General features: G+C 38.5%; 1 protein-coding gene across 1 annotated transcript in view; it reads right to left on the minus strand.

Moving 5' to 3' along the window:
• Nucleotides 1–23,348, minus strand: part of trrap (transformation/transcription domain-associated protein) — an 84,383-nt gene that overhangs the window by 19,612 nt on the left and 41,423 nt on the right. Inside the window, 17 exon segments of the mRNA XM_058793283.1 lie at nt 413–614; nt 2,467–2,567; nt 3,699–3,964; nt 4,055–4,250; nt 6,669–6,860; nt 9,588–9,723; nt 10,496–10,599; nt 11,476–11,613; nt 11,887–12,174; nt 13,285–13,404; nt 15,752–15,898; nt 16,256–16,435; nt 17,937–18,150; nt 18,564–18,685; nt 19,994–20,154; nt 20,157–20,195; nt 22,848–22,994. Of these exon segments, the coding sequence (XP_058649266.1) occupies nt 413–614; nt 2,467–2,567; nt 3,699–3,964; nt 4,055–4,250; nt 6,669–6,860; nt 9,588–9,723; nt 10,496–10,599; nt 11,476–11,613; nt 11,887–12,174; nt 13,285–13,404; nt 15,752–15,898; nt 16,256–16,435; nt 17,937–18,150; nt 18,564–18,685; nt 19,994–20,154; nt 20,157–20,195; nt 22,848–22,994 (2,753 nt within the window).

The following is a 23,348-nucleotide window of genomic DNA, read 5'->3' on the forward strand; positions in this document are numbered from 1 at the left end:
GTTGCCCTCTAGATTACACAGTACAATTGATCAGTAGTTCTTGCTTCCCTATTTTCACTAATCACAACCAATGGGAAAGTTCACTGAACGTTTTAGCAGCCTTTAAGCAGTGTTACAAAGGTCAGGCTGTAAGTGTTATCATTAACAAACTAAAAAAAACATTTTTTGAAACATAATATTAACCTAATGGTATAAAATAAGTAAATAACAAAAAATAAGAGTAGAAAATGAATAATATTGTACATGTTACATTCATTTGTAGGCTTTTTTTTTTTTTTTTACATCGTAAATGTATAAAGTAAAGTATTCAATAAAAAAAATGCCACTAGATTTCCACACATTTCTAAACTACACCATTTGGCTCATTCACTCAGTGAGGTCAGCAGGAGAGAAATGAGAGAAGAGGTCGTACCTTGGCAAGGTATTTACGTGACTTGCTCTCGTTCTGATGGCGGCAGGCATGTAAGTAACAGGTAATGGCGGAGACACCAAGGTGGGGCTGGCGGTCTTTCACAAAGATGTTCTCCAAGTAGTCGCCCCACATAGCCCAGGCTTTCACCAGAACATCATGCATCTGCACTGCAGCAGAGAATGCCTTATTTGCCTCCTCTGACCTGGAAGAAGAGACAATTCAAATGAGAAGGGAGTTTGTAACTTCAAAAATGCAAAGAATATGAGCAATTTGGTGGATTAAGCTTGAGCCAGTAAAATTTCTGCCAGTGGTGCACTGGTAAACAGGAGGCGTTTAAACTTAATCATAATTATATATCCGCTTCTTATTGGTATTTCACTATAAATCTGAGGAGCATCTGACAGAAAAAACTTGATGGGAAACACTATTACTTCTAAAAGCTATCCGGTATTTCAGCACCTAACTGAAATTAGCTGACCGGGTCCAATATTTTGTTTCATCAGCCGTTTTAGAGCTTTGAGAATTTGTCCCCTGAGAGTATCTTTTCTAGGGCCCTTTATAGAAGAAGCAGTTTAAGAATAGATGTTGAGAAAGACTCATAAAGGGCTTTATAAGGGACTGAAAGCACTGTATGGGACTCATAATCTGTGCTTGAAGCCTCTGCCCTTACCATCACCATCTCTAAATGCTACTCTATGACACACCTACTAAACCAATCACATATAATGGAAACTTTTAATGAGTATGTGGCAAGCAACAAAATTACACTTGATTGCAAAGGGAGTCTGGGGAGCCCAAATCCACTGAAGCGTCAAGTCAGTCGTGGACATGTATAATATGTTTCTGCTCGTGGCCTTTGCCGAGAGTCAGGCAAAGTCCCCACGCCCAGTCAAGTGTCAAACATCTTCCTCCGACAGCTCTACTGCTTTATCAAATCCCTACGTTAATATTCATAGAGAGTGAAAATGTAATGATTACATTAGGCCCTGCTGAGGCTGGGGGAAACTTCTGCTGATCACAGAGATTTCACAAATTGCTATTGAGTTAATTATTCAGCATGTGTATTTAATAAGCTATTCCAATCCAGCACCGAGCTCTGGGCTCGCCATCAATTCACCAATGATGAGGAAGAGAGGAAGGCCTATATAGAGCTATGGTGTTGCAAAAGGGGGTAGTTAACCGTTTATTGTTGAATGACATAATGCTCTGTTTTGGTCTGGATATGCTAATATATTAATAAAATGCAATTCATACTGACAAACACTTGAACTCACCTCCTCTATCCTCTAGCCCTTTAATTTGTGAATTAAAATTCACTTTGATATCCAATTCTTTCTATCCAATTTCAAAACAAGCAGTTTTGTCATAATAATTTTCCAATAACCGTATAATATAATTATAATTTTTTGTGAATGCATTTTAAACTAGATATTTCACCTGTTCATTATCTTGGCAGCTCCTTATAGTCAATGACCCTTATCTGTTTGATTAAATATCTTGTAGGCGGTTAAAACACCTGGCCCGATTGCACTACAAATTAATCTACAGTATTCTGAGATGTTTACCAACTACATGACAGATTCTCACCAGAAAATGCTGATTGACTTGTGAAAATGCCAGTCAATAGAAGTATGACAGGAAATAATCACTCATCATGAGTTCAGTGTCATTATCCTCTGCTGCAGTCATGCTATATAAGGTTAATTACTCATCATACTCTCATATTGACTGTTAACGACTCTTCTGACCTCATTATTGGCCTAAAGTTTTAGAAGTGATGATTAGTGGCACAAACACACAGGCACACACAGATGTTTATCTTTCCTCTCCATAATGACTCTTTGTCAAAATTGTTCATTTTAAAAAGTGAGCTCTTAATGATCTCGGTTTCCGATTCTTTATTGTCAGAGCGAAAACTCGTGCACAAAATAAAAGCTAATGAGAGCGGCGTCAATTAAAGACAAAGAGAGAGCGAATGAGGGCGATAAGGAGAAGACTCAAAGTGACAGGTAGAAAAGGAGAGAAGATGAACAAAGCCAGGGATCAACTCTTACTTATTGATCTGGGCTAAGAACATGCCCTTGAGAGCGTAGAACTCGGCGGTCATCTCCTTGGTGAAGTACTTCAGGTTAGTGGACTCAATCACCTCCAGACCCTGACAACACAATAACAATGATTGCATTTAAAATTCCTCAAAGTGTATTTCATATTTATGAGTTTTTCATTTTCTCATGAAGAATGATTCTCCATCCCTCAAAATGGATAGGCCAGACTCAGCCAATGTGTAGTTTTCTGACCTAGAATTCCTATACATCAAAAGTCAACACCACTGACAACAGAGTATATCTGCTGTAGACATCTCTGTAGCTCAATCTAAGACTCCCAGGTGAGAGCCAGTGGCTTAGAGTGTGCCAGAGAAATGATAAAGGGAACAGAACAGGTCCAAGTGATAGCTGAGAGAGAGAGAGACTTATTAAATCCAATGGTACTTTAATGACTTGAGCTCAGTTGAGGCAGCTCCATTAATCAGGCTTAAGCGAATGCTGCAGCTAGCAGCCCATTCCTTACACTGTTTGGAATGCATTCCTTACTGTGACAGCACCGCAGTCATTCTCACCGTAATGAGAGCAGCGTTATTTGGATTAAGAGAGTCCGGCTAACAGCAAAATCAGCAGGTGTGTCGGCAAAGCAAACTAGATTTGGTATAGATGAAGTCAGTTTGACAGAAGCAATGATAAATAATCATATTCAGTTAGATGTAAAAACAAAAATGGTAAGAGAAAAATAAAGGTTATAAACAAAAGTATTCTGTTGTTTGTTTGTTTTTTTAAATAACCACACAGGTGTATTAAAAAAGGACAACTAGTCATCCACCTTTGGGTCTGTTGTGTCTTGTGCCGCAAATTCAATGACGCAGGCAGTGACAATTTTCTCCGGCCAATCAGTGATAATTTTCTCCGGCCAATCAGTGATCAGCAGAGTTTACACGTCACATTTTGGTAACGGTACGGTTCGCTTGGAACCTCGGCCGAGGTGGTACTAAAAAAAAGGGTACAGGTACTGTGCCCAGTGGAAAACCCCCCAAAAGTGAGCCGTACTGAACCGTACCGTGCCGTACCATGCAGTGGAAAAGCACCATAAGAGATGCATCAGATCTGGGTCAGGTGACCCCAAAACCACAGTAATTACACAGGTTATCCTGAAGAAAGATTAGATGACTAGTCATTCAAGAAACCTAATGACTAACTGATTTTGAAATGATGCAGTCATGCTATAGTTCACTCACCTGCATGCATTCATTCTTGCCCATTACTCCAGCCAACTGCAGGTAGCATTTAACCTGCTGACGGATCTTCTGGAAGCAGTCTACAATAGGCACGGTGGGGATGGTGTGGATGCGGCTCAGGATGTCCAAAGCTACATTGACCAGACCTTGCTTCCGGGCGATCTTCCCATACTGAATAATGGCTGATGCGGAGGCATGCACTCCAAGCATGGCATTGTTAGTGTTTGGATCATGTTGCGTGTTGGTTTCATAAGCGGTCACAATGGCTGCAAGAAAAAAAATAAAATTATATTGGATCAAAATGCTGAAATAATCATTATTTTGTCACTGGAATTTATCTCCATATCCTGGCATACCCTGATAGTGGTGCTGCCGCCACATAAAGATGCTGCTCCAATGGGAGAGGTCATCAGAGACAATCGGGAGCCTGTTTCTCCAGGTCTTCACCACGGTCTTCATGTCGTGGAGGCTGGTGTTGCGGCCCAGGTTGGCAGGCTGGAGGCCTGCATTAATCTGAGCAGCTTCTTGTAGCTCAATAATCTGTTGTGCTGCCTGAATAAGAGTAATCCAGAAATAAACAGATGAGAATCTCAATGTAGTTAGTAAACATCCACAAGCTCTCTTTAAAGCACCTGCTCAGTTTAATTCTGAGGGCTACAGTCATCCAAGAATCCACATATCACACACACGAAGCTCTCCGAAATCCATTACTGAGACTGTATTACAGGCTTATGATTCCTACTGAGAAAGAAAAAGAAATAGAGAAACGAAGTCTCGAGGTGGCTGAACGAATGGATGGATCAAAGTATCTTAAAAGCCATTTACTCAGAGAACGGGCAGAGAGAGGGAAGCGCACAAGTGAAGCATCTATTCCCTTAATGCCTAATCACGCTCTCAGACGACACTTAGACCACACCAGCAGAGGACAACGGCCACGGTGACCCAAAAAATGCTACCCATTCCTCACAAACTACCGATGCATGACCTTAACATATCAGCCAGTAAACACACCGCACTCTTCCCGAAATGCCACATGGATCTTTAATCTCCTGTGCGAATTGGAAAAGAAAGACGTGAGGGAGGGAGTCTGGCACTTACAAGGTGATTTACAACATGAGGGTTTACCATGAGTAGCTTGAGCGTGATAATGAATTATGCCCGCGAACACACATACACGCATCCAAAAACAATCCGTTCAATAGTAATGCCTGCTTTACAAGATAAATGCCTCAAATCAGTCTATGGACTTGCCAAATCAAATCCCCCCAAAACAAAATAAATTAAGCAATACAATATTTTTCACAATTATCTGTTAATATCAGCTGATGGCACATTATAACCTTCATTCTGAGTGCCCATTCATCATGTAAATTTAATTTTCTTGCAGGTATTTAATCAAACACTATCTGATGGGGAAAAGTAATTACGAGCCATTTTAAACTTGGTGGCGTTCTCACTCTCTCTGTCTCACGGCTCCTGTCTGCCTCTCGCGTCCCTTCCAATCACTCTTATTGGACTTGGTTTTTCGGTATGGTTGCATTAAGGAGTGCAGGTGTAAACAGATTCAATTATCAGCAAATTCAATTATGAAGTCAATGGCTCTGGGGCAAAGACTGAATTTCTGAAGGCACGGCTAAAACAGCCAACAAAGTGTGGCCAATAACGCTGGTTCTTTACCTACACTATTTATTACACTTAAACTCTGACTGCTTAAACATACCAACTTAATTAACTTTGTTGTTATATATAACTTAAACTCTACAATTTAGAATGACCAAAACATAACTAACTGTCAGTGATGACATTACATTTGGATACGAATTGTGATTCTATTGTACTTTCTCCATTTTGAATCATATTTACCATATAACAAGCAGAGAAAAATATAGAAGGAAAAAAAACAAGCATATCCTCGTTCTTTTGTATATAATATTGCTGGATATCATCTAATTATTTTTCAGTATATGATTGTGTCAGTATGTTCTGTTTGTTTCTTCATTTTAGCAAGCAGTCCACAGAGAAAAATAAAAATTAGTGAACCAATAAACAAACAACAATAAATAATAATATTAGATAATAACAATATTAATGATTCACGTTTTAATATATATTTTTTTATAATAAAACGCTAAGAATAAGATAAATTATGTCATTTTCTATTTTACTAATAGGATAAAGCCTCAAAAATCCCTTGTATTTAAGATGTTCGGATTACATCCACTACATTCAACTCTTCAATCATGCAGGCCACAGAACCACCAGCCATTCCCCATAACACGCTTTGTGGTGTAATCACAATCTCCAACAACGCCTCATTTCCTCAATTTGGCTGTCATATTTGCCATCACACTACAGCCGAGCTCAAGAGAGTCTCTAACAGTCCCCAGAGGACATGGTGCGTGGACAGCTCTCACACATTACCCTAATCTACAGGCACACATCACCTCTGCTCCGTCCCATTGTGTGCTCTGCCTGATTATGCGTGTGGCAGTCAGGAGGCTGTTCTTTCCGCTGAATATTAATACAAGCTGCCTATTGAGCACCACAATGGTGCAGTCAACACTATCTCAGCCATTTTAGAAAGGGCCAAAGGGCCAAAAAGAGGGAGGGAGGAAGAAGGGACCAGGTCTGATAAAGAAAGAAGTGATATTGTGCAAAAAAGGCAATTATAAGCAAAGTTTCAGCTTTAACCACTCTCTCTGCTAGAAGGGTTTGTATAAAATCACACACTCGCAAATGAAATGAGATTGCCCGAGTCTCATGCTTGTCAGCCTAGGTATCTGAACAGATGTTCTGCTTTTGAGATATCATTATTTAAAATTGACAATCAATTTAGATTAGATCGCTAGTGGTGCTCTGATTGAGTTGCCATGCTTGAAAAAGTGAAAAATACCATCAAGAACATTAAATTACAGCTGGAGAACGTCTGGTTATAGGGTGTTTGTCAGCTCACACGCTGATGGTCCTCACCTGCAGCAGAGGTGTGTGCACGTGAGAGACAATGTGTGGCAGTCTCCTCCATTCTCTGATGGCCAGACTGCTGGCCATCTCCACTAGCCTCTCGATGAAGTTGAGCTGCTGCTCCTCAGGATGACAGATGGCCAGGTAACCGCGATGCATATTCACCTTCCAGGCCATCTCCTTTGGACAGCTCAGCTCCACCTGATGCACACAGAAACGCAGCTGTATCAGCATACACTACACTCACTGGATTACTTTCATGTTTTGAAAAATAAGTATTTTATGCTCACCAAGGTTGCATTTATTTGATCAAAAACGGAAATCATTTTATTATTTAAAACAACTGTTTGCTATTTTAATATATTTTAAAATCAAATTTATTTATTTGATGGCAAAGCAGAACTTTCAACAGACACATAATCATTCCGAAATTCATTCTAATATGCTGATAAAGCACTCAAGAAACATTTCTTCTTATCAATGCGGACAACATTTGTGCTGCTTGATATTTTTGTGGAAACTAGGGGTGGGCGATATAGCAGTAGAAATTTGTCATCCGGTAGAGATTGTCTATCGTCTCTATCGTGGTTGCTGTTTCTAAGCGCTGTCAGAGAGGCACGTAAACGTGAAGGCTGTACTCATAGAGCACGGCACTACTGATCTGAGTTATTGCCACTTTATAGGCCTTGAAGGGTTACATACATACACACAGACATACACATCTTTTCAAGTATTTTTGTAAACACAGTAATTTAGGTCTTAAGTGCAAGAAAACAGCTGAGAAGGAAAACACATGTAACAGTATATTGGATCCGGGCAGTTCTTAAAGTGATAGCAGTCTAAAATCCTCGCTGTCTGTCATTCATGTTAATAAAACAACAGGAGAAAAAAATCTCTCACTGCTCTTGACTAAATCACTTTTGTAACTGTAATAAGCAGAAATATATATATATATATATATATATATATATATATATATATATATATATATATTTAATTTACTCAGTGAAGAATATGTAGTGTTTTTATTCATTTGATTACTTTATACAATGTATATAGCATTTCTTATTTATTTGTTCTACTGTAGTTTTTTTTGTTCTATTGCTTGTAATTAGTTTCTTATTCTTATTTAATTGCTGATGGTTTACTTGACTTCAAGTGAGTTTGAGTTTTTTTTTTTTTTTTTTAGGCTAGTATTAGTTTTTTGTGATGTTGACACTGGTGACAAGAATTAAGAAATTTCTATGGTAAAATGTTGATATCAAAGACCTTATTTTAAGGAAAAATAATCGTGATATATATTGTCACCATGAAATAAAATTACTCATCATGATATAAGATTGTGGTCATATCGCCCATCCCTAGTGGAAACCTTGACACTTTTTCAGGATTCTTTGATTAATAGGAATTTATTTGAAATTCTGTCAGAATCTATCAGAATTTATTTGAAATAAATACTGTATATACACACACTGAGCCCAACTTTTAAACTGTAGGGGACACTAATCTTAGCTGTAGTCTGATTGCTATAAATAAGGATTTTAAACTAAAATCCCTATGATTTGAGCAGCATGTGTGCCCCAGTTTTTGCTCATGGTCATCTGGTCATCTTATTCCATAGTGGGTGCTGCACACTGCAATTCGAGCTAAATAGGTGGTCATAGGAAGTACAGGTTGCTGGCATTGTGCAGTATGATGATGTGAAGGGATTTACTCTCTTTGGTCAGTGCACGCTTATCACGACTGACATTTGATAAATAACCCTGCGTCAGGGCTGGCCTTATCCACCCGCCTTTAATTGAAAGAGGGGACATTTAAACTTCCTGAGAGCAACTGCTGCTGCCAAGCAGCCTGCCCTGGAACGGAGAAAACAAATCACTTCCCAGCAGATGTTTGAGCAATTATTCAAGCACGTATCCGTAAATATTAGATGCAAAGCGAACGGAGAGGGAAGAGGAGGAGGAGGAGTGGGAGGGCTGCTGGGCTGGACAATTTAATTAGGTGTCACCTTAGGACAGAAACCTGAATGGATTCGTTCCAAGTCTCCTTGAACAAGAGCCAAGAGTATTTATAATGTGTCCAGCCCCTATCACACACTTTTTCTACTTTGTTTTAGAAGTGAAGCCCATAAATTACCCAGCGACGGCAAGGCTACAATTCTGAACAGTCATAAACAATTCGGCAAGCACAGTTAGAGTGTGACTTTCCGCATAATAAAAGTGGTGCGCTTTCACGCTCTGCAATATGGTGAAACTCCAATAATAATTTGAGGTGTTACAGTGAAGTCATAACTATGGTTTTAGGTTATCTGACTGGGCTGGAAATATGTGTGCAAATTTTACACAAATAAAATTATGAATTATGACTATATACACATGAAAATAAATGTTTTAAATAAATGCTGTTCTATTGAACTTTCTATTTAAAGAATTTCGAGAAAGAAAATATGAGTTTCCACAAAACTATTTTTGAACATTTTCACATTTTTCTTTAAGATTGATAAGAAAAGTTTCTTGAGCAAATCAGCATATTAGAATGATTTTTGAATGATCATGTGACACTGAAGAGTAATGGCTGCTGAAAATTCAGCTTTGCATCACAGAAATAAAAAATAGCATTTTAAAATATATATAAATAGAAAACAGTTTTTTAAATTGTAATAATGCTTCACAATATTAATGTTTCAACTTGCTTTTACTGTATTTTTGATCAAGTAATTGCCTTGGTGAGCATTGGAGACTACTTTAAACACATTAAAATAATCTTACTGTCTCCAAACTTTTTAATGGTAGTGCATATATCTATAGACTAAATGAGAACTTCACAAGTATTCAGATCAAGTACACATTTCCTCAAATAGAGCACGTACAATTACTCATGAGCTTTAAATCCCTGTCTGTGTTGATGGGAATGTGGTACTGGGTTTACCTGCACTAGAGCCTCTTTCATTGCAGCCCAGTTGGACACTCTCCAGGCACACTCAAGCACCAAGTATGGGTTGTTATGGCCTTTAGATTGCCCATACTCTGTCAGAGGCTCCCACTGGTTCAGCTCTTTAGAACAACTGGAAATCAACAGAACATTTCATTAATTGTGTGGGGGGTGTGGGTAGGGACAGCTGACCTCTTCCATGTGTGTGGCACAATTAATTAACTTACACTAGAGTTTTTGTCCTAAGCAATGCAAAACAAAACTTTGAGTGTGTGATTTTGGTCAACCTCTATTAGTCATTTGGTTCTATTTGCACAATAAAGTCTTGGGTAATCCCAAGCGTACACGACGAGTCCTCAAAAGTGAAGCTATAGCGTCTCGATCGCCCCCAGGTGACTGGCTGCAGTATAGGGTAATAAACCGTGAGACAAACTAAATCAAATTACACTTCAAATATATTTTTTCCAAAGATGGTTTCCGTCATTTTATGTAGTTCTTATCATGCTGATGTATGTAAAATTGTTCATTTTTAGCTAGTTATTTGATGCTATAAAAACGGGGTGTGGTGTCATGATTGTAAACTTGAGATTGGGTCTACAGGAGTTTGGGCGGGACTTTGATACCGCGGTTCCACCTCATGATCTCTACTGCGCAGACTCTGGTTCCAAATGACGTCATTTTCACAAGATGACAGCGGCCATACTGTGAATGTTTTTGGCTTCACTTTTCTATAGCGGAAGGAAGATCTTTTTTTACAGTCTATGGTTAATCCACACAGCTGTATCTTAAAAATAATGGTGTTTTATTGGCAGTGATTTTGTTGCCCTGGTGCAGTATATTTTAGTAATACTGCTTGGCAAACTCACTTATCAGTGTTGAATCAGAGCTGTGGTCATTCAACGTACCGTATCCAGTGATCCTCCCACAGCTGGTACTCTGGAAAGATGGCAGGTGAGACATTGTGCTCTTTGCGAGCTTTCTCCATTGCCTTCTCGTAGGTTTCTTGAGCCTAATGATGATGGACTCAGCATTATTATTATTATTATACACAGGGCCCTGAGAAATGTTTGATTTCTTCCCAAATTCTGTGCTTTCCAAATTAATTCTAAATTTTCTATATTAATTCTGCATTCTGTTTTAATGGTTTAATTTGCCTGTTTTAAATGCCTAAAAAAGAATTTAATAATGGAATAAGAATGTCTGATCAAGTGAATTTATAACACCAAGGCCCGGTTTCACAGACAAGGCTTAAGCTAGTCCCAGACTAAAATGCATGTCTGAGCTGTCTCATCTGAAAATATCTTGCTCTGACATATCTTAAAATGTCAGTATCATTGTACTGTGTCAAGATGCACGCCTGTAATGTTTTCTTCTAAGGCATTTTTGTAAAAGTTGCTTAAATATCTTAATTTAACTAAGGCCTAGTCCTGGCTTAAGCTAAGCCCTGTTTGTGAAACCGGGCCTATATGTAATAATGTATTATAGTATGAACAAGAGTGTCTTATGATCCGTTTTTTTTTTTTTCACAAATCCTGTTGTGTGTTTCATTTTTCTAGATTCAGTTTCATTACAAAAAGAATGTCCAATCAATTTATTTATTCATCAATTGCAATGTTTTTGAAATTTTGTGTTTTCTGAATCCGTTTTAGGATTTAATACATATTTATGATCAAAAAAGGTTTTAAACAAATGAATGCATAAAACTTTAACAATATAATTTTATAAAGTGTAATCACATGAAATTTGAACAGCCTTTTTGCAGTTTAATATTTACAGACACTAGTCCATATCATGATTTGATTAAGTGTGCAGCCCTTCTTTCTGATTTATTCATTCAAATTTTGCCAAACACATGCACGGCGATACAATCTTTTCAGTCTCTCACCTGTTCAAAGAAGCCATGCTGCTCGTATGCAATGGCTGTGCTCGTCTCAGGGAACTTGCATCTCTTCTGCCAAAGCCCCGCCCACATGTCCTCTTCCTGCAGCAGGGAATAGAGCTCCGCCAGCGAGTCGAGGATCTCCTGAGGGAATACAAGAACACATCTTCAAAGAATATAGGGGACAAACACATCCATATTCAGAGGTGTCCCAATGAGATGACTGCTTAGCATAAGCAGCTTGAATGCTGGGATACTTCAAACTGAACTCACTGACAGGTCAAAACAAAGCCAATTGGAAATTCAGCACACAAGTTCATTTTGAGTGACACCGGGGAACCTTCAGAACACAAAACTTTCTCTGCCAAGAATATCAATGGCAACAAAGACAATAGAAGGGCTCAGGCATCACTGTACCTGCTGTGGAGGAGTGATGCTTTCCTGCTCATAGAACTCTGTGCTCTGTTTGGGTTTGATGTGCAAGCTAAGGCCTTTCTCAAAAGCTTGCTGCTCCAGCATCAGGGTGGAGCGTAACCATAGATTGTGGGTCTTTCCTAAGTACTTCAACACACAGGGCCTGATGGGTATGGGCGACACGCACTGAGACATGGCTTCCACAAAGCAGTTTAGAGCACTGGGCTGGCAGTCTCTCTGAGCTTGATGACTACCGCTACACAGGAACGGACCCATCTCGCCTGAGAGTGCCTGCAAAAAGGGACACATTAGACCAAAATTAGAGATGCATATATTGGTACAGTATTAGTCATCGGCTGATATTAGAAAACTTTTTAATGATCGTCAGCATCACATTGTTAATAAATCATGTTGATTTCCATTACTTTTTATATTTAGTTTACCTTTGCCATCACCTAGTCACATAAAAAAGCAATAATGCCATTACATGTAATCTTCAGCAAATCTCAAAACGAATATTCATACCATAAATTTGTAAAAATAAAAATTATCTGCAAATCTAGTTAAGAGAAAAAAAAGATTTTAAAAGAAATTATTGTATTTTTTAAAATGACTGACTGACTGACAGACAAAACAGTTTAATGGCATCAGCCTGAATATTGGTCAACTTCAATTAAAAATAAATAAATTATTAATAATAATAATAATAAAAACAGGGTGACTTTGATGAGAACTTCACAATAATGTTTAAAATAATATGTACAAAGGTTGCTTCTCACCAAACATCAATGGAAATTTGCTATAAATATTCAATAGGAATGTCAACGCTAAAGAAAACAGCCCATTTTACACAAAGACCTTTGCATTATTATTATTATTACAGAAAAAGACTGATGCAGTAAATACGTCCTAGTATTTTATACGTTCAGAAGTTATACTACTTCAAAAATATATATATATATTTCTATTATGAATGTGTGTTGTAGTCTATAGCCTCAGTCACTCCAAATTAAAGCCCTTTAATGAGAATTCTAATACTTAAGACATCTGGTCCATTAAACCCAGATATTTGCATAAAAGGTTTAATTTCTGCTCATTAGCAAATGCTGCCTGTTTAAGTTCATCGGCAGGGGCAGCAAGACAGCCCGCCGGACCCCCCCACCCATGCAAAGGTCTCCAAGATGAGCGGATAGGCACAACCTCCGACACCATTAACACACATTTTGCATGCTGATTCTGCAGTGATATGCATTATTAGTAGTAAAACAGGCAGTCTACACTTAAACCACAACAAAGGTCAAGTTAAAACGAGCAGCAGTCATACACTGCATCTACATAGAAAATGTTTAGAGGAAAATGGCCAACTGTTAGCTCAGCTCTTTGGAGAACTGAAGTACTCACATGCTGCTGGCGGTCCGACAGAATCTTCCACAGGCGGGGGAAGAGCTGGACCCAGGTCTTCTCAGCCAATGGGGTGGAGATGTGGCACAACTGAACCAGTGCATTCAGCAGTGCTCCCGTCTGATTACACACACAAGAGACTCATTTAGAGATAGGCAATATATCGTCCATTAATCAAACAAAACGTATCCACTTGAGATTATCGCATTAGCTGATAACTGTGGCAGCTCAGCCGATTAGCAGAAGTGCGCCTTGTCTCAGTTCCGAAGTCTGCCAGGAAACACTTGTTAATGAAGGTCTATTAGTTTTTGTTCTTAAATGTGTATATATACTTTGTTTTTGCATTTGTCTTAGTTTTTATTTTAGTACATACAATGACTATTAAGTTTTCATACCCCTTAATTTATTTTCACAGTTTTGTTATGTTGCATTATTATGTTAAACTGCTTAAAACACTGGATTGTGTTGAGACAGATCTGGGGAAGACTACAAAACAAATTCTTCTGTGTTGAAAGTTTACAGGAGCATTTGGCCTCCATGATCCTTAAAAGATGAATGGATTGAAACAATCAGGACTCTTCCTAGATCTAGCCTCCTGGCCAAACTGAGCAATCGAAGGAGAAGGGTCTTGGTTAGAGAGGTGATCAAGACATTGATGGTCACTCTGGTTGAGCTCCATGATCTTATATGGAGATAGGAGAAACTTACAGAAGGACAAACATCACTGCGACACTCCACCAATCTGGGCTTGATGGCAAAGTGACCAAACTCAAGCTTCTCCTCAGTAAAAATGCATGAAACCCTGATTGGAATTTACAAAAATACAACCAACTCTCAGACTATGAAAAAAAAAAAAGAAAAGATTCTCTGGTCTGATGAACCTCAATCCCTTATTCTTGTCTGAGGGAAACCAAGCACAGTACATACAATACAATACATAATATCATCCCAACGGTGAAGCATGGTGGCGGCAGGGACTGGGGAAGTGATCAGAGAAGACGGAAAGCTGAATGCAGCTAAATACAGAGATAGCCTTAATGAAAACCTGGTTCAGAGCGCTCAGAACTGACTGGGCTGAAAGTTTACCTTCCAACATGACAATCACCCTACGCACACAGCCAAGACAAAGCAGGATTGGCTTAGGGACGACGACTCTATGAATGTCCTTGAGTGGCCCAGCCACAGCTGGGACATGGAAGTAATCAAGACATCTTTGGAGAAACCTATAAATGGCTGTCCACCGATGGTCCCCAGCCAACCTGACAGAGCTTCAGATGATCTAAAGAGAAGAATGGCAAAAAAAACCCAAATGCAGATGTGCAAAGCTTGTTGTATCATACCCAAAAAGATCTGAAGCTGTAATTGTTGCCAAAGTGCTTTAACTAAGTTTTGAGTTAAGGGTATGAAGACTTTTGCAATGTCATTTTTTTCAGTGTTTCCTTTTTAATACATTTGCAAAGTTGTGATAAATCTGGTTTTTGCTTTGTCATTATGGTGAGTGGGGTGCAGATTTATGTGGGGAAAAAAGTAATTTAAAGCAGCATAATAATAACACAACATAACAAAATGTGAAAAAAATGAAGGGGAATGAAGACTTTCTATAGGCACTGTATATCTAACCTAAATGAAAATTAGATATAAAATATAATATGTTTTGTATAAATAATCTATAGAATTTAACATTTATTTCAAGTAACAAAATGTTATGGTTTTGGTTTCAGTTATCTATAAAACCCTGCTTAATACACACTATTTTTATACTTGCTTCCTACATGTATCATGTCACGTTTGCAACAAAAAAAGATATAATCTTCACTCATGACACCAGACACTCAAGGACAAAAGAGACTATTCCATTTTAAAAATGACTTTTCATAAAGGATCACTGTACGTTCATATGCATGACTGGTCATCACCTCTTGCCACTGAATAATTCTTAGGGCATAACTGCACGTAAAGGTTTGGACCTCTGACCACAAGAGGAATGGAGATGTTAGTATAAGCCAGAGCTCAAATGTGTGCTGTGGTTCCTGACAGCAGCTCCGGTGGGCAACGCAGGCAGGTCAGGGCTTTGAACTCCTCACTTCATCATTTATCTAAAGCCAGCTTGAGAGGTGCATATAAAGCAGCACCGTGTCTAGGATTAAACAGAAATCAATGACGCTGTGACCTTAAAGTGCTCGGAGACAGAATCCCATGTTGCCCTGATCAAACTCTCTTTAACAGAGACACTTATGAGGGAGCAGCCAAATGAGGAAGAGCAGGTTAGAGATGAAAGAAGCCAGAACCAAAAGAGCATATTAAACTACACGGTTCAAAAGCCTGTAAGACTTCTGCATGTGACTCATTCTTACATATGTCCTTTATGTAACCAGTGTCTTTTTTTTTTTTTTTAAGATTTGCTTTACTTTTCCTAATGCTTGAGGTTGCACTTGTGAGGGTGGCATATGTTGAGGTGATGGCTCACCTTGACCTCTCTCAGGGAGTCCAGGAACTTGTCGTGGCGGTTGGTGAGCATGTGCAGCTGGTTGCCTGTGTCTCGCTCTGCCTGCTCCTTGGTCTTAGGGAGGCTGGTCTGGTCTCCAGGTGCCAGTTCAATGTCTATCTCCACATCCTACAGATGAAAAAGGTCACAAAAACACAAAATATGGGGGAAAAAAAACTGGTATCTTGCTACACTTACAGCAGGCCTCTATGAACACATTTGAATTCAAAGGAATTCAATGCTCTACTGTCTCCCAAAGTCGAAATGTAATCAAACATTAATATATAATCAATTCAATTGAAATTCCAAATCACAAATTAAAAGCAATTAAGTCCCTAAATTGATGATCGCATCACTTTTGTGATAACGTAACCAGAGCTTTCTCTATATATCGGAATGTGATACTAGAGTCAGCTAAATTAGGCAATAAAGAGACAAACAAGCTTTTTGTACAGATGTTTGTATACACTGAATAACACAGCTGACCTCCTCCTTGGTCTCGCTGTTTTCTCTCTCACGAGGTTCCTGTTTGATATGCGTTGCCATGGCAAAGGCTGCACGGTCATGGCTGTCAGCCAGGTTGATGACGTTGGTGATGGAGGGGAGCATGGAGCCCTGGCAGCTGGTGCCAATGGTGGTGTTCCTCTCACAGACCGCCAGCAGCAGCTGTGAAGCAGAGACGACAGAATCAAACTCTGAACTGCCACGATTCCTAAAACACGCAAGCAAACAGCTGCTCCTTCTGTGAAAATCACAACACTTGGAAGAAAGTAGCTAACATTCACACTTAAATTGCACGTGTATGAGCCAGCATTGTTTAACAGCTGCCATTTTTAACCACTTGCGAATATATATGTAAGTGCTTGACACTGGCTGCAGAGCTCAAACAGTGAATATTCTTCTAGTCTATCACGGCAGGCTGATTCGCGCACACAGCCGCACCATGTGTAGGACAGCGTTAATAATTCAAGAGCCAGAGTAGCATTGATTGTGGCTGAGATGGATGGATTGTGACCTGACTTGAGCGGGAGCAGCCAAATACCAGAGCTGTTACATCATGGTGAATGTATTAACACTAAAAGAATAATTACCTAAAATCCAGATGAAGTTTTGATAAAATCATCAAGAGGAAAACTGTGACATTAAAATTATACAGTATGCATACAACTGCTATGCAAGGTGCAATTAGCTTCTATGTAATTTAAGTAATTTATGAAGTATTATCCACTCTGCACAGAGCTTACAACATTATTGAAGATGTACAATACATCAGCATTTATTTATTTTTAATTCTAAAAAATTCTGTGGACATATACTGCAGTGTGACATGCAATGTATACGTATATATATATATATATATATATATATATATATATATATATATATATATATATGTATGTATGTATGTATATATGTATGTATGTATGTATGTATGTATGTATATATATATATATATATATATATATATATATATATATATATATATATATATATATAAATAAATAAATAAATAAATAAATAAATAAATAAGTGTTGTCAAAAGTTGGGAACACTTTATTTTAAGGTCTCTTAACTAGTTGCTAATTAGCATGCATATTAATAGAATATTAGCCATTTATTAGTAGTAATTAAGCACGTGTTAATGCCTTATTCTACATGACCTTATCCCACGTCCCTAATCCTACCCAATACTTAAACTTAACAACTACCTTACTAACTATTAATAAGCAGCAAATTAGAAATTTATTGAGGGAAAAGTCGTAGTTAATAAGTGTTCCCTATTGTAAAGTGTTACCAAAGTTTTTGTTTACATGATATATGAGTGTGTACTGTGTATATTTATTATGTATATATAAATACAAACACATGCATGTATATATTTAAGAAAAATATGTTGTTTATATATTAAATATATTTATATATAATATTATTTATTGTATAATACATTCCAATTTAAATATTATACATTTATTTGCTTACTTAAATCAATCAACATTTTAGGTTTTATTTTATTTAATATTATATTTTCTTTGTTTTCTTTTTTTAAAGTCTATTAACATACATTGCATTTCTCCAAAAATGTCTCTATTGGTGCATCCCAAGCCATGAATTTACAGATTTATTTCACGTGTTTTTTATATTTTTTCAATAAAATGTGTGTCTGTACCTCAATGCACTGTTTGATCCAGAAGTGGCTGCCCATGGCCTCCCAGTTCTGCGAGCAGCAAATATACAGAAGCCTCTCATAGACTCGTCGCTTCATTGATGCATCAAACACCTCGAAAAACTTTGCTCTGATCAGCGGCTGGGTGCAGCGTAGCCCTGACAAGAATGCTGGCTCCAGCTTGGATGTGATGTCACTTCCTGAGAGGTTCTCATCTCTGAAAAAAACAAGTACTTTAAAGTGCTTTAGACAAACGCTGCGAGACTGTTGTTGCGTTTACCTTCTGATACAGCGTGAAATGCAGCACAACAATAAACAACATGGTGGGTCTTTAGCAAACAACAGCTATTAAAGACTGCATGTGTTCCAGCGTAGATACAACTAGAGCTGTTGATTTAAGCCTATGGGTTCTCACCAGGATGAATTGCTCCTGACACTGGAGAAATGCTCTCTTGCCCAGGGTGACTGTAACCCACAATACCTCCTGCCCCTCAGCCGCCAAACACCACCAGCCCCAACTTTAACAATCAAAATGGGGCCTACCCCCCACCAGCCACAGTCTTGTTGCTAATGGCAATAGATGGAAGGCCAGTGCGGACAGCGGACCCTGTGATTAATCGGCGTAATTACCTGTAGACGTAATTAACGAGGTCCAGGAACTGGGCATTCAATTCAAGGTCGTCAGGAAAGCGCTTCTCAATGTAGGTCATCATTTTCACCAGCAAAATGGACTTTTCTCTTGGATTAGGCACCTAGGAAAGAGAAACGAAGACAAAGAGCGTAAGACAGTAGAAAAGGAGGAGGAGAAGGAGAGCTGAGGAGGAGAAGGGGGTAACGGATTGATACAGTCCATTTATCTTTCATCTATCAGGAGAGCTGTGCAGCACCTTTGCTCAGCTCCTTTTTCTCCCTGTCTGCTCTCTCGCCTTGGGCTAACAGAACAGACACCTTGGTTCAGCTGTCCGGGCCACAGCACACTGAATACACAATGCCTCATTTACAGCAGGATAGGCTTTGAGCGCAAATGTTTAACACTGTGGTATTCAGAGTCAACAAAAGGTTGGTTTACTATTGTGTGGTTTAGCAAGTCTCCAGAAATGGAAAGCAGACAATTACATCATGTTCAAACAAGAAAGCATGAAATATGAATCAGGTTAAGCCATTTATAGTCGATTTACCTAAGAACTCTAAGCACTACAGTGCTATCAAATCATAGTCATGCTTGTTTTAGAAATCCCAACCAACAACACCAGCTCGCAGAGGCGTGAGTTTGGGGTGGGATTATTGATCAGACAAAAGAAAACCTGAAAAAAACAACTCAGAATTCTGTTTGGTCGTGCAGCATTAACACACTTAAACAATTACGCTTTTCTTTTTCTCCATAAATTTAGATTGTCTTTTCATCTTAAATGTGATTTCTGTCTTAGATTGACTAACACGAAATATAAATAAATATAAAATGCCTAAATGAAAAAAAAATAAAAAAGTTATTTTTAAGATGTCTTGTCCTACATTTTTTATTATTGAACGCAGTTCCCTGAGGTCCAGTTATAATGGTCACTTTCCTCTCTCTCCCTGCCCTTGCTGTCGACTGTTATTTTTAACTGCCCCATCATTCAATAGTCTCTTTGCAAAGTCTGCATTACATTGTGAAAGGATCACAAAATAATCTATGACAAAATGTACTACAAGAACTATGAAGATCAGACTAAAAAGACTAGAGATCTTGGTAAAAATAAACTTGCTGCCAGGAACAGCACATGTTTGAACCATCTCAACCAGAGGGTCAGGCACAAGGGTACCTCAGCAAAATTCTGGGGTAGCCCAACAAGTCTTAGTTATTTAAATTTAGTTGTTATCTTAATCATAATTCTAAAAACACTAAAAATAAAGATGTATAACATTAAAATGAACTTGTACTCGAGTTAGTTTGTTTCTACAACAGTTTATTTTGCAATTTATTTTATAAAGTCGTTGACATGTAAATGAAAATTCCTCACAATATGACACCAGGTGTTAACAGAATTTTTATTTTGAGGCAGCAGCCTGTGAGATTATACCTGGTTGGTAGCCATGGTGTTGCCAGAGTTCTTGACCCATTCCTCCACAATCTTCACCACAGCTCGAAGAATCTTTGGGTCAGGAGATTTCTCGATGAGGGAGGTGAGGATGACCTGGATGAAGTTCTTCCTCATTTCCATGTTCATGACTGACAGCCTCTCCTTACCAGATCCAAACTAAGCATGACCAACTCGTTCGTCACTACAGTCAACATAGAAGAACATGATTACACGACAGCAATACTATTTTCCCTTTCATTGAGGCTCACAGGCCTTCTATGATTTTCCAAACCTAACAAAGAGGAAAAACTACACCTGCTCACACACACAGCAAAATGTTGCATAAATCTCAAAGGCTACCATCAAACATACATCACAAATTGTAAAAGACAGCTGAGGATATGAACCATAAAATACGAAATTCTGCCTACTGAAAACGGGGGAAACGTGATTGAGTTTTAGCATAGAGAGCTGTAGCAGAAAGGAGACGGGTTATGAGTTTAGTCTGGCCTCTGAATGTATTTTCTGCTTGATTTGCTCAAGGTAAAATGTGATTGTTCTGATGAGTCGATCCCTTGGGGGAGAATATGTTAGAGGCTGATTTCCAGTTCGCCGCTGACTCACGCTGTGAGGGGGTCTTGGGCGACGCTGTCAGGGTGACATTGCAGCGTGAGGCCTTCAGACAGCACAGGACAGGCAGGGCCGAAAGTGTGCGAATGTGTGTCTGTTCAATCCCATCTCCATGTACCATTTAAAAACCATAATAGCATCTAGAAGGCACTGAGCAGATGGGATTGTCTGGATTTTATATTCCGGTGGACACAGTGGGAGCTTTTTGACTTCAATCACAGAAGATGTTTCTCAGTATGGATGGATTTGTGGGCCGGTCTCTGAACATTTGATTGGCCCTCCTGCAGCACCCAGTGGTCAAATATGGACAGCACACGCTGAAGTCTAACGGTTCTCTCTCACACTCTGCTCCAAGGTGACAACGTGTCTTTTTGTCTTTCTGCCCACTTTTTAAACTCCTCCAGATGACTGCAGACAACAGGATTAAAGCTGTCCCAGTAAGAGCGTACATTTTTCCATCATACTGTCAAGAGCCTAAATTTAAGACAGACTGTCAGTTCTGGGCCAAGAGGAAGAGGACCCGTTCTGTCAGACAAAGCAATAGATCTTAACCTACTTCAGCTGGCTTCCATATACCATCCAAAATAAAGACAAGCTTGAAATCTTTAAAGGCTTGAAAACGGCCTCCTCGAAGGAAGGAAGTGATGCTAACCAAGTGCAGATGGGATAATGACAGAAAGAGGCCAATGCTAAAGCACAAGATTGTTTAAATTGAGTATCGCATACTGTATTGCATTAACTTAACATGGTTGCTCCTAGACAGCAACCAATTAGGATCGATTAAGATGATTTAGTGATCCATCGAGTGCCATCAACAGAAGAACCGATCTGACCTGTGTGCTGCCTGTTCCGTTTAAAATTACTTGGGGGTCAATACCATAAGAGCGTAAACGATAAAAGAAAGATATTTTTTTTTAAAAACGAATTTTTTCATTTTGGTTTTGTATAGTTATGAAAAAACTTTTGTACCATTTCAAAGAAAACTTTTCATTTCAAAGACTTTAAAAATAATGTGGTGCAACCATCAAGTAATATATTATTTGCCTTAACTTAAATATACAAAATAACTTTTAATATACTTTTCAAGATAAAAATTATTTTCTTTTACAAATATCGTAAGTTTTTGGGAAGTCACACTACATGACTAATGACTACAAACCTTGACTGATAAATCAAAGTCAAATTATCTAATATTTTAAGAGACTTATTGACCTTGACCCACAGGGTCTGCAGAGGTCATCTCTGATACAATATCTTGTTTTTCTTTTCTGCATGTTGGTAGTATCATTAATGTTTCAAATATTAATTATAATTTTAATTAAAATATTAATAAAAAATAAAATAACAATACTAACAATAAATTTAGCTGCAAGCAGCAATCAAGGGGCCAAACACATTGGAACAAAATAAGGAGTTAAAAGCAAGACAAAAATGAGTAAAGACATTTGAAGATAATTTTAAGCAAAATGTTTGAAAACCCATGAATACAATCACTTGTAATGTGACATAACTGCTTATTACTTTTGATCAATAGTTTTTGTTTGGTGTCGACACAAATCTACTATGGTCAATGTTGGGTGACAACGCGGCAAAGTTCGGAATCAATATTTTAAAGCTTTGCAGAGATACAGCCTCAGATGCAGTCTGGCATCATGCCATTAAATCCGTTGATGTGGAAAATGAAAATGGTTTTGTCTATCGACAAGAAATCCATAACTTCTAACAGTCATGGTTGCCGCAAAACACACCAAGTTCTCAATGTGCTAAAGTGTTGAGGAGATGTAACCTCACATCCATTTTGCCATGATCATCAAATTTGTTTGCACGTTATTTGAGAAGTTTAATCAACTTGAATTCCTTAATTTTTTGTTGGCAAAGTCTAAAGATGATCCAATACAATTTATGAAAATTTTAGCAAAGTTGAGCAAAATTTTCACAATGGAAAATTATGTCAGAGGGTTCAATCGAATCATACAGGTAGAGAATCCAAATTTGTTATGCATTACTGTTTAGACTATCCTATATCTGTGTGCCAAATTTCATAACTTTCCTGCAAGCAGTTCTATGGGCTGCCGTAGACACAAGAGCAAAACAAGAATAATAAGATTAATTTTGCTTCCCCCCCTAACAATAATAGACTATTCAAATTACTTAAGGTGAAATAATTTGAAATGTATCTTTGGTGGGAAAACGTCCTTGCCCCAAGAGTCTAAAGAATGGTCACCTGTGCTGGTTTCAGCAGCTCCGGAGTTGAGTTGCGGGCTCAGGTGCTCTCTCACCATCTTCTGCAGGGAGCGCATAAAGACGGAAATGAGGCGGTCGATGTAGCTGGAGTTGTTGCTGCAGGCCGACTTCAGGATCATCAGCGTTCCTGGAAGCAAAAAGGAGAGAAAAGCTGGTAACATGACGCCCCGCTGCCCTCACGACACTGTCAGGGACAGCAAGCAACATGCGCCTGCTAATGACTTTGGGTGCAGCTCCTTTGTCCCTGTAGTTGTATTACAAGGACGTTTCTGGAGAAATCTAACCGAGTTACCGGGTAAGGATGGAGACAAAAAAAAAAAAAAGCATGAGTAATGCATTTCTTAGATCACAGCTCTGGGGAGGAAAGATAAATGTAAAAAGTCACCCTCGATGGAGACACATACAGTACATCAGTGGTAAATGTAACTCTAGAGCACTGCCAGAGTGGAATCAGGAGGCATTTATTGACCAATGGTGCCAT

The sequence above is a fragment of the Onychostoma macrolepis genome, chromosome 12 (genome assembly GCF_012432095.1).
Source record: "Onychostoma macrolepis isolate SWU-2019 chromosome 12, ASM1243209v1, whole genome shotgun sequence".
In the NCBI taxonomy this organism is placed as follows: Eukaryota; Metazoa; Chordata; class Actinopteri; order Cypriniformes; family Cyprinidae; genus Onychostoma; species Onychostoma macrolepis.